Below are 12,127 nucleotides of genomic sequence, written 5' to 3' on the forward strand. Positions count from 1 at the left end.
ATCAGAGTGATTATAAAATCCCATTACTCTAGTGGATTGCCTTTGTTAATGTTTTTGAAAATGCTGCATAGAAGAGGTATTTGGGGGGTGGGGTAGAGAAAGGCAATGGTTATTTATGACCTATATGTGAAAATACCCTAAAGGCAGCAAATTGTTCCACAATTAACAGGAAATCTCAAGTCTCCTGTTGAGTATAGGATTTCCCTGAAAGTCGTAATGTAGCATTTGGTGGCAAGGCTAAAAGCGGTGAGGCAATTGCATACAACATCTAGAGATACAAATCACTTTAGCGTTTTGTGAGAATATACAAGGCTTAAAAAGTACATTAAAAAAAAAAATCTAAAATCAATATAAAGACTCCAAAACTTAGCACACCACAACTTCTGCTGTATAACAATGAAGTCATTTTCTCAGTTGTCTCAAACTGACTACAAAGCTTGACCTGCATATGCTAAAACTATGTTCCAACATACATGCAAAATTCTGAGAGAATGAAGTACTAACATAGACCCAAGGAAATCGCCTTTGAAAGACCACCATTTGTATTGGCCAAGCTAATAATCATAAGAATGCTACCCATTACTTCACTAGAAACTAGCGGCAGCGGAGACATGAGGCATTTCCTGGAATGGAGACTAGCTTGTTTATGACTGTTCCACCTTAAAGACCCCTTTCTGTATTTTGCATTTAAATGAACAAAAAGGAGGTGTCCGACAGGATATTTGTCTTCCTTGAGATAAAGATCAGATTTAATAAGGCTTCACAACAAGAGAAGATGAGCTTGTTCCTTTCCAATTTAATAATCTTAAACAGCATTAAAGCAGAGACAGTTTATTACCATGTAAAATGTATTATATAATTTACAAAATATATAAAATACATAGGATTATAGTATACATAAAGCCCATAATAAAAGGCATATGGGAGCCAATACTTTCCATGCATAATGCATGCAAATATCTAACAGAAGGGACTCAACCATTATACTGGGAGAGCGTGTGATATGTTCCTCCCATTCTGTGAGGCTGGCAAATTCTATATGCATCACTGGATTCACAATCCTTCAGAAAAAGAGAAAAAAATATATAAAAATGGAAAAATGCCAATTTCCTCCGACAAAAAAAAAGGCAACTTCAGAAGGAATGTTCAGAAAGTCCTAAACTGTTCTAAGGTTCCAAACTGAAGGGCAGATCTTATAAAGCCATCCTGATGGACAATACTTTTTGCCAGATATCATACAATTGGATTCTGGTGAAGTTGCCAGTGTCTACACTGAACAGATAATGGTTTCAGAAATAGCAAAAAACAGTTCTCACAAGTTAACATAAGTTACTGTAAACCTTTTAAATATTTGCACAAATGATACAGAAGTATTTACAGAGTAAGAAACTGAGTCAAGAACAGTAGGAAAAGGTTTGATGTGTCAGACTGTTGTCATCAACTTGAGAGACCCAGATCGAAAGCGAAGAATTTTCTTCTTCAGGTTGTGTGAGGCTTTAATTTTAACAAAGGCTTTAGCTGTGGTTTGAATTTCAGCAGCTGTGGCTGCTTGCATGGGAAGGGTATGGACAAACTGAGACCAAATAAGTCCTCCGCTCTCATCTGTATCACTTGATGTTGTACTCTCGCCAACAAATTCCACCTCACTTAAACTGGACTCACTGTCCCCAAAACAATTTGTGGTGTAGTTGCTCTGTTCATCTTCACTGGTGTCTACAACAGTGGAATGAAACAGAGACTCACACTCTGCTGAATACTCAGAGTCACTAGCTATGTAAGCATATGGGCTGTTGGTATATGGAAGAGGAACTTGACCATAAACGCCAAGCATCTCTCTCTGGTTTCGCCGCCTTGCTCTTCTTAAAGCTTCTTCATAAGATATCTCAGCTGATGACTTCCACCTTCGATAGTCTCCTCTTTTATGTCTAGGCTTAGCCAAAACCACATCCTTTGCATGTCCATGAGGCTTACTGCCCGACTTAGTTCCACCTGGATTTTTACCTACCATACCAGTCTCTACTTGCGAATGGACAGTCTTTTTACCTCTTGGAGAAACCTTCCTAACTTTTTTACTTGCATCCAAGTCATCTGGAAACCTACATTTCTTTGTTACAACCTTACCCTTTTCCTTCAACGTCTGAGAACCATGATCCATAACATTCTGTAAATTTGACTTGTGTTTTAATGTTGAGCTCTTAACAATCTTTACATTTTTGGTACCTTTATGGAGTTTAACACCATGTTGCTGTGCAGGAATATAGTGTGCATTGACCAACAGTCCTTCATCTAAGCTCTGAGAGGAGGAGCCTTCACTCTTGAAGTCTAATGGAGGTCTTTCATCATGAGATGATCCATAAGAGTTAGTTGAATTTTTGGGCGAAATCCTTTTTGGTGGTGGCACAGTTTTAACCTCCTGAAGAAGAGGGACAATAGTGAGTGGTTCCTTGGAAGATCCATTACAAAGTGGATTGGACATGTTGGGGAAAGGGTTGCCAGCAGGACTGGAATTCATATGCATTTCCTTTGGAATATTTGATGTTCCAACCACAGGGCCCCTTATAAGAGTTTGACAGACAGGCTTCACAGAGTTCCATGAATTGTTTGGGGTTTGTAGTTCATTAGTATTATTTGGTGGGTAACTCTGGACTGAAGGCATCTTTTTACTTTCCAGCTGTTCACTTTGAGATTCCTTAGTGCACTGTTTAAGAGAAGGGTAAGTGCTATTATCCACAGAGGTTACTCCAGAGGAATGTAAACATGGCTGTTTAGGATTCTTCACGTTAGTGGTGCCATTATTAGAAACACCACCAGTCTGTTTGACACATATACTTCCATGTCGTAAAATACCTTTGCATGGGTCTACATTGACACTTGTTCTGGGTTTGTTAGTCCGTACAGGATGCGATTTTTTCTGAATTATACCCAAAATGTAACCATCAAGCTTTTTACTGGAGGAAAGAGGTGCAGAACAGAAGTTACTTTGTTGCTGAAGAGAGTCTTCATGTTTTAGGGAATCCAGTTCAGGCACTAAACAGTCATTCATACTTGCACCCATTTCAGCTTCCTCCTCTGCTTTTACATTACTCATCATTGATACCAAAAACATGGGACTTTGCACTGCAACAGCATGAAGAGGGCTAGGATATCTGTATACATCATTGCCATTTTTGGAGACGAGGTCACACTGGTATTTGGGATGTACATCAGCAACAACTTCAGTGGCATTAGAATGTGGTGCTGAGAAGGACCGGCGCACCGTGCCCGTGCTTTCACACTGGCCTTCTCTGTAGTCTAGCCATTCAAAGAAGTCATCTGAAACAGATGTTGGAAAACACACAGTATTACCCACTCAAGTTTTATTACTTTACAATAAAAGCCCTGTATATGTGGCAAGGAAGATATGTTACACTACATGTTCACTAAAAGAGGTAGGCCAAGAATAGAAACACATGTCTATGCATCATGTCCAATATTGCATTTCAGTGCCTTTCACAGGTCACGGACAAACAACCCCTTTTATCAGTTGCACTACAGGCCATACAGAACAAGGATTACATTAGTTTTTGTTGTCTTAATTGGTTAGGTAAAGTTCCCTGGTACAAGCACCTAGTCATGACTGACTCCTATCGTGCCATTTTCTTGGCAAACTTTTGCGGGGTGGTTTGCCATTGTCTTCCCCAGTCATCCTTTAGCCCCCAGCAAGCTGGGTACTCATTTTACCGACCTCTGAAGGATGGAAGGTTGAGTCAACCTTCAGCCGGCTACCTGAACCTTAATTGGTTGGGTTTAACCAAGTGTTCCTTTTAACCACTAGTCCTGCTTAATTGAACATCCTAGGCTAGGCACATACTAGCTTTGTGTTCAAGCTGCATGAGAGGCTTGGGAACAACTCGTGTCAGACAGCGCATGGACACAAATCCGTATGCTGTCAGATGTACACAGGGGCAGAATATGGATATGTACCGTTTCTCAGGCTGACCATCGGTCTGTATGAAAAATCATCAAATGTGCATATCCTCATAGGTAATATAAATGGGAGCGGGTACAGTCCATGAATTAGCATGGAGAGCACACACTTGTGTGAGGTGCTTTAAAGAAATGAAATCCTTGCCATTATGTGATTAAGACAGAAGAAAAGTTGACAAATGGGCAATTCCATGTATGGCCAAAATATCCTCAAGGTTTGCCAAAACTTGCATAACCAAAATAAGTGGGGGAAGGGAAATAGAAAAAAAATCTACCAGAAAACCTTACCTGTTGATCTTTGTTGACCATCTTGGATGTTTAATGATGCTTCGAGGGGGCTGCAAAAGCAGGTGCTAGACTGACAGCTGGATAAACATTCACTGAAGACAGAGTTTGAGGAATTGGAAAGAGATCCTGATGTCCCATCACTCAACTCATAAAATCCTAAAAGCACAAAAAAAAAAAAAAATTTTTTAATTTACTTTGGGAGAATTCATTACAGATGTTGCACAGAATGGCTACTGAATTCAGAAATATTCATGGAAAAAAAAAATTGCCTCTGTTATTTACCCATTGTAGAAATACTACATTACCAACTGGGCATTTTTAAAAATATTTTATAGTTTCCACAGCTGCTTACTTGGGAGACAGTCACTGACCTACAATACGGTGCTCCAACCCAAAATATCAAATAAAATGTGGATTTGCTCAATTACTATTTAACATGCAAATGTAGAAAATAGTGTTAAAGCTTAAGTTTCTGATTTTTTTTTAACTTTAAGACAAAAAAATATTAAAGTTTAGCAAAAACTTCACCATTACTACAGAAACTTCAAGTCAACCCAGAAAATAGTTTTAAAGATACATATAAAACATAACCCATACCTGAACTGGGGCGGCTGTCTGTTTCCAAATGTTCTTCAGTCGTCTTTTCTACATCAATTTTTAAGTCATTTATCTGTTTGTCGAGCTCATGCAGCTGAGTTAGCAGGCCGGCATCCCTCTTCCTCAGGCAGTTCTGTACAAATATACAAACATCATTTATTTATATAGGGAGCAAGAATATTTATCAAATTTAAAACTAAATATAACAAACATAAAATAGCTAAAGTTGCTCACATACAACCATTTGCCAAGAGGAGTCTGCTAAGAATGAGATACTACATGTAAGGTGCGGCTCACATGAGCGTATGTGTAATACACTGCATGTATGACGCACCATTTTACCGCTGTGAGCCGGCAGTGTGCAGGTATTACACTGCGTAGGGCAGAGATTTGGAACTGCGCATCTCACACACGCCATCTGAGTTTAATTTTTTTAATTTCCTGCTCTGTCGCTTAGAGACATTGCAGATAAATGCCGCACATACGCAATGTAATTGCTCATGTACAGTGTTTATTACGCACCATAGAGAATAGGGCTTATAATACGCGGTAAAATAGAACATGCTGCTTTTTTACATGCACATTATATGCAATAAAACACACTGGTGTGAATGGTCAATGAAAATCAATGTACTCCATTAACTCTATTCACCATGTATTACGCAAGGACATTACGCTCGTGTGAGCCTGCCCTAAGGTGGCCAAAAGCGTCTAGCCCATCATAGCATGGCCACGATTACACAGATTACTGTACACACTTCTCAGTTACAGAAGCACAACTTTATTTCTGCATGTAATATGTATTCTGTAGTGCTGTACAGAATTTGATATTGGGTGCCCCCACTGGGGCTCACAGTTTCAGTTCACCCATTAGCATGTTTTGGAATGTGGGAGGAAACCCAAGCAAATAGAGGAAAACCATTAGGTTGGGTTCACAAAGAGCGGATTTGACGCAGAATTTCCAGCCACGTGGACGAGATTTGTCAAACATGTCGTCCACACGGGGCGAACAGTCAGTCGCGGCAAAGTCGACACTGTGGATTCCCAGGACGCATGTCCATTCTTTTTGTTTTCCGTTAAGGCCTTGCTCCTCTCTATGGGAGAGAGTCAGCTGCAACGGAAAAGTATGCGGTGAAGCCACTCCAAAACGCGCGGCTAAGTGCCGCGGGTTTTGGAGCTGCATTTATCTTGTGGAAATTTTACTGCAGCAAAACCGCAAGATTTCCGCTGGGAAACCGTCCAATGGGAACCCAGCATGAAAAAAACTCCATGCAGATGTTGTCCTTAGTGCGATTTGAACCCAGAACTCCAGTGCTGAAAGGCAATAGTGCTCACCCCTGAGCCATTCCTAAAAAACAGATTCTAGACAAATGTTAGGCCGGAGTCCCATTAGGATTGGAGCTGTAATACACCACCTAGACATCTACAGGGACATGCTATAGATTTGTATGCTTCTAGTTCTTTGCAGTCCCCATATATTCTCCCCATGACATTACTTCTAGGACATAATATCTGTAAGGCCATATTGATTTTTAGTGGAATTGGTGCAGATTTTCTACAGTGAAGGGTCAGCTTCAAATTCTGATGCAGAATTAAAGCAAACTTCACATCCAAATGAAAAGGTTAAATCTGCTGTTGATGCACATCAAAAGCCGTACAAAATGGTGTGGATTTTTATGCGGATTCGCACCAAAATCCGCTATGTGTAAAGTATCCTAAAGCTACATCCACACAGGGTGCGATCTGCTGCGGGCTGTCTACAGCAAGCATTCTACAGCAGTTCAGCAGCCATATCAAAATCTGTACCATTTGGTACGGGTTTTGGTGCAGAATTCACTCCCTTGTATGAAGAAGTGTAATCTATACTGCAATTCTACTGTAACTAATTGACAAGCTGTGGATTCAAGTTATGTACCACATAGCTATTTCTGGGTAGATTTTCTCTGCACTGCAAAGACTTTGAAAATCATTCACACTGCTGCTACTGGTTAATGCTATAGATTTTTCATACAGACAGTCCTCACGGAAAGCCGGCTGCAAATCAGCCCCGTGTGAACATAGCCCAATAGAGTTCCGTACAGAGACTCCATATGGTGGCCACAGGTTTGCATGTGGCTGCAGACTAGCTCTGCCATTGTATTGAGGAATAAAGAGGACTTATTTAAAGGAAACAACTCCTGAGTGCTGGCCTAGCTACATCTATATGGATTATAGCTCTGTGTATGACATGTGCATGACACCCAAGTTCCTCGCAACTCATACATCTTGAGAATGATGAATACACAGTCTTCCCATTTACACAGGGATAAGAGGAGCTGCTTGTTTATAAGGGGTATAAAAACAATTGTTGCAAACGACAAGTCAATCCTACATGCTGAAGTGCATTGTCTTATGTTTGCCTTCCTTTCTGCTGAAACAGGACACTGCAGAGAAGTTCTTTGGGCAGACAGGAAAAGGAGCCATATAGCATAGAGCAAATCTGAAGCTAACAAACTACACCCATGAGCGCCCTCTGCTGGCTTTACTGCGTCCTCAGATTCTTTATTCCCCAATAAAGGTCTCCTTTTCAAGCAAAAAGACCACAAATCCATCATCCCATAAAAATTCCAACTGCGCCAATATACTATTCCAACATGTGCTATAAGAGTTATTAAAAAAAATAATCTCCCATAACTATACTGGAGACACAAATCCTACAAATGGTCATATTACAGACTGCCTGGCTTTAGCAGCTTGCTGTGCAGGACTGCTGGGCGTCAGGGCTAACCTTCGGATTACACGGGAACAACTGAAAGGATCATGTAGGGACAGACTGTCATTGAGAAAGTAGTCAGAGCAATGAAACCATCACACAAGGCTTCATATTCTAAAGCTCACTGTTCAATATCGAATACCTGCACTTTGAAGAACACCAACCAATACCCCAAGAATGAGTATAGCATACAGAAAAGCCTCAGCTACCCACCCCTCCCCCACAGATTGCCCATGCTACACTATAATATGACAATCGACACTCACTACTTCCTCAGCCAGCTTTATCTGCAGTGGATACAATTAAACTGTTGCAATCAGTTTATGTCCCATCAGGAATATTGTCACATTATACACATCTGCATTATACAAACATTATCCTCCCCCCCATCAGTGAAATGCAGACCTCTGCCATATGCTACACATCAGTGCAGCCTCATACACCCGTGTTACATCCCTTTGAGGATGGTCTTGAATAGTTACACCCATTAAAATATATAGGATTTGCTACACTGTTGCAATATTTGCATAGCAATCCATTGATGCATCAATTACTAGAATCAGCCAGGAGTGTTCCTAGAAGACCATTGTCTATTAAACATATCCTCCAACCAATATACATAGCCCTGCGCTTATGCAGACAATGCTTTGCAACAGTCACATCCAGAAAACTGAAGTTATTAACCCTTTCCTTCCTGACCATACTGTTCATATAACCCCCCTTATTGCAGCGTTTCCTCTATAAGACCCCAGTATAGTAAAACCCCCTCTTTTATGGCAGACACCCCAATACATCATATGCCTCCTCCTGCAAGACCCCAGTGTAGTAAACCCCCCTCTTTTATAGCAGATACCCTTATCTAATATATGCATCCTCCTGCAAGACCCCAGGGTAGTAACCCTGCAGCATGGAGACCCCAGCACGGCAATGCTCGTACTGCACACATTCCCCCCTTTAACATACCAATTGCTTCTTAAGCAGCAAGATATTCTCCTCCAAGAACCTTTCCTCCAGACTCCTGGGACCGTCCCCTTTATTAAGAGGGGCATCTCCAGCTGTCCCCACCGCAGGGCTCAGCGCAGCCTTCACCAGCATCTCCTGCCGGTGCCGCAGGTATGCCAGCTCCCCCAACCCTGCCAGGGTGGCTTCCAGGCGCTCCCGGGTCCTCTGGCGCTCAGACTCAGCCTCGCACTTCTCCTTGCGCCTCGGAGAGCTCTCCTTGGGCTGATCAGCGGGGGCTACAAGCGGTTTCATCCTGGAGCCCAGTGCAAAGTACCAGCTACAACATCCACAAATTCCCGGTGCGATCAGCGTCCTGTCTGCAGCATATTGCACCCCGCTCCTATGTCGCTGCCGGTCCCCTCCGGGAGCTGCTGACAGCCCTGCACGGCTCCCTCCTGCGGGCTGCTCTACTCTATCCTTCTGCAGAGCAGCGCTCAGCCCCGGCCAGGCTAAGTAATGAGGAGTGACGTCAGCACGCCCCGCCCCCTACATCGGCCGGCCGGCCGGCGGACTGAGCGCACGGCTGAGGTGACATGTCCAGTCACGGCTCTGGACATGAATGGCTTCTGCTAGCCGCCAGTGCACACTGCCAGGGTTCTATATGGGACAGTATAATCATTCTCTAATATCATAATTCAGGTGGTCTCACACACAGCAGGTTTTGGGGGGTAAAAATCTGCCTTTTTGTGGCGGTTGTTGAGCCAAAACCAGAAGTGGATGCGGAAAATATGTGAAATATAGGGTGGGCCACGAAAAGTAGGCCACCTCAGACAATAGTGTGACAGGAAGAGCAAACAGGCTTTATTTGTATACCCCCATGTTACAGCAGATGCTGGAAGTAGATCCCTCAACTGTCCTGGTTTCAATAGGGCAGTCAGAGTTATGAACCACCATCACGGATGGCCTACTATCGGTGCCGTCCAACTCACGACTCAACTCCAGTCTCCGGTCTGTGCCGGCACGTCCGATGCCCATCTAACAATTAAACTCTATCCTCCAGCCTGTGCCACCACGTCCTGTGCCCAGCTAACTTAAAATACAACTCAATCCTCCAGCCTGTGCCACCACGTCCTGTGCCCAGCTAACTCACAATACAACTCTATCCTCCAGCCTGTGCCACCATGTCCTGTGCCCAGCTAACTCACAATACAACTCTATCCTCCAGCCTGTGCCGCCACGTCCTGTGCCCAGCTAACTCACAATCCAACTCTATCCTCCAGCCTGTGCCGCTATGTCCTGTGCCCAGCTAACTCACAATCCAACTCTATCCTCCAGCCTGTGCCGCTATGTCCTGTGCCTAGCTAACTCACGATTCAACTCTATCCTCCGCTCCATGCCACCACGTCCTGTGCCTAGCTAACTCACGATTCAACTCTATCCTCTCTGCTCCTTGCCGCTACGCCCTGTGCCTAGCTAACTCATGATTCACCCCTATCATCCGGTCTGTGCCACCACGTCCTGTGCCTAGCTAACTCACAATCCAACTCTATCCTCCGCTCCATGCCGCTGCGTCCTGTGCCCAGCTAACTCACAATCCAACTCTATCCGCCGCTGCGTCCTGTGCCCAGCTAACTCATGATTCAACTCTATCCTCTGCTCAGTGCCGCTACGTCCGGTGCCCAACTTGACTCTATCACAGCGTTTCCCAACTCCAGTTTTCAAGGTACCCCAACAGGTCATGTTTTCAGAGGTTCGCGGCGCCTCTCCTGGTCCTGATAAAAGCCTCTATTGTGCCGCCTCCACTGTGGCAGCAGCACCACCACTCCACTCCATATGCTGTGGAGTGCTATGCCATAATAACAATGTAAAAAATAGCTTAGTTATTAAAGGGGTTGTCCCGCGCCGAAACGGGGTTTTTTTTTTTTCAACCCCCCCCCCCCCCGTTCGGCGCGAGACAACCCCGATGCAGGGAAGTAAAGAAAGTTTACCGGAGCGCTTACCTTAATCCCCGCGCTCCGGTGACTTCAATACTTACCGCTGAAGATGGCCGCCGGGATCCTCTGTCTTCGTGGACCGCAGCTCTTCTGTGCGGTCCACTGCCGATTCCAGCCTCCTGATTGGCTGGAATCGGCACGTGACGGGGCGGAGCTACACGGAGCCGCTCTCTGGCACGAGCGGCTCCATAGAAGACTGCTGAAGACCCGGACTGCGCAAGCGCGGCTAATTTGGCCATCGGAGGCCAAAAATTAGTCGGCACCATGGAGACGAGGACGCCAGCAACGGAGCAGGTAAGTATAAAACTTTTTATAACTTCTGTATGGCTCATAATTAATGCACAATGTATATTACAAAGTGCATTATTATGGCCATACAGAAGTGTATAGACCCACTTGCTGCCTCGGGACAACCCCTTTAATTCTTAATATGCAGATTTTTTTAATTCTAAAAATTGTTATTTGTACAACACCCAGCATTGCTACAAGTCTGAGCATGCCTCAGGATTGTAACTGTCAAGGCATGCTTAGGGCTAATTCACACGCCCGTGATTTTGGTGCGTATTCCACATGCGATGCATAGCTGCGTGATTCGCTGAGAATGGAATCAATGAAAGTACATGGATTTTCATTGATGCATTCACATTAGCATGCGTGAAAAAGATCGTAGCATGCTCTATTTTACCACGTATCATGCAGCATGAGCCCTATTCTTTGGTATGGGTCGCGCATGCAAGGCTATCTATACGCAATACATTACATATGGGCGATGATACATACGCAACCCTGCCATGTAACAGAGCGGGAACGTAAAAAAAAATAGACAACAGTCACACTGTGCATGACTGCATGCGTGGGATATGCTGTCATGTGCAGTGCACTCGATGAAGCGTTTTACACATACGGTCGTGTGAATGAGCCCTTGAAGTTGTAGTTCTTTTTTTGTGGTTCTGTCAACATCTTGGTCCTTCATTTGTTGAAATTTTAATTAGGCTACAACTCCCAGTATGCCGTAATCAGTGCAGACCTTCAGGGCATGCTGGGAGGTGTTTTACCAAACTCTTGCAAGACCATTGAACCCTTTGTGAGATAGTTTTTTTCTTTTTTTTTAAATAGGCCATTTAATGTACTGTCTACTGAAAAACTTTACAAAAAAATTAAGTGGATGAAATGAAAAAAAACCCAGAATTTCCTGTTTTTAGGTTTTGCTTTTATAGCGTTCATGTTGTGGCGAAAGCGACTTTTTAACGTTATTCTGTGGGTCACTCTAATTACGACAATACCAGATTTACATAGTTTTTCATGTTATACGACTTTAAAAAAAACCCCAAAACTGCTTTCTGTCCCCATAACTTTTTTCTTTTTGCATCTAACAAGTGTGAAACTCTTTTTTTTGCGGGGCAACCTGCAGTTTCTATTGGTACCATTTTTGACTACATAAGACTTTTTTAAATCACTTTTTATTCAGTATTTTGAGGAGCCATTCTTGCTTTGTGTATTTTTGTTTTGCCAACATCTATAGCTTAATGTTTTTGGAATGCAGCAATACCAGTTATACTTAATTTTTTCTTATTCTTGTGATTTTTTT

At 43.2% G+C, this 12,127-nt stretch overlaps 1 protein-coding gene across 1 annotated transcript; it reads right to left on the reverse strand.

Annotated features, from left to right (window-relative positions):
- Positions 1 to 776: 776 nt before the first annotated feature.
- DACT1 (dishevelled binding antagonist of beta catenin 1) lies at positions 777 to 9,017 on the reverse strand. Its single transcript, XM_066608232.1, has 4 exons — positions 8,567 to 9,017; positions 4,852 to 4,984; positions 4,255 to 4,410; positions 777 to 3,312 (listed from the first exon to the last, which is right to left on the reverse strand). The coding sequence occupies exons 1-4, from the start codon at positions 8,855 to 8,857 to the stop codon at positions 1,424 to 1,426; spliced, it is 2,469 nt and encodes an 822-aa protein (XP_066464329.1). The 5' UTR covers positions 8,858 to 9,017; the 3' UTR covers positions 777 to 1,423.
- Positions 9,018 to 12,127: the final 3,110 nt, after the last annotated feature.

The sequence above is a fragment of the Eleutherodactylus coqui genome, chromosome 6, assembly GCF_035609145.1.
Source record: "Eleutherodactylus coqui strain aEleCoq1 chromosome 6, aEleCoq1.hap1, whole genome shotgun sequence".
Taxonomy (NCBI): Eukaryota; Metazoa; Chordata; class Amphibia; order Anura; family Eleutherodactylidae; genus Eleutherodactylus; species Eleutherodactylus coqui.

Excerpts from the sequence above, each read along its gene's own strand:
- DACT1 (XM_066608232.1), bottom strand. The coding sequence starts at position 8,857 with ATGAAACCGCTTGTAGCCCCCGCTGATCAGCCCAAGGAGAGCTCTCCG. Across the intron at positions 4,985-8,566 it reads TGCTGCTTAAGAAGCAATTG|AACTGCCTGAGGAAGAGGGA; the intron begins GTATGTTAAAGG and ends ATATTTGTACAG. Across the intron at positions 3,313-4,254 it reads TGGTCAACAAAGATCAACAG|ATGACTTCTTTGAATGGCTA; the intron begins GTAAGGTTTTCT and ends CATCTGTTTCAG.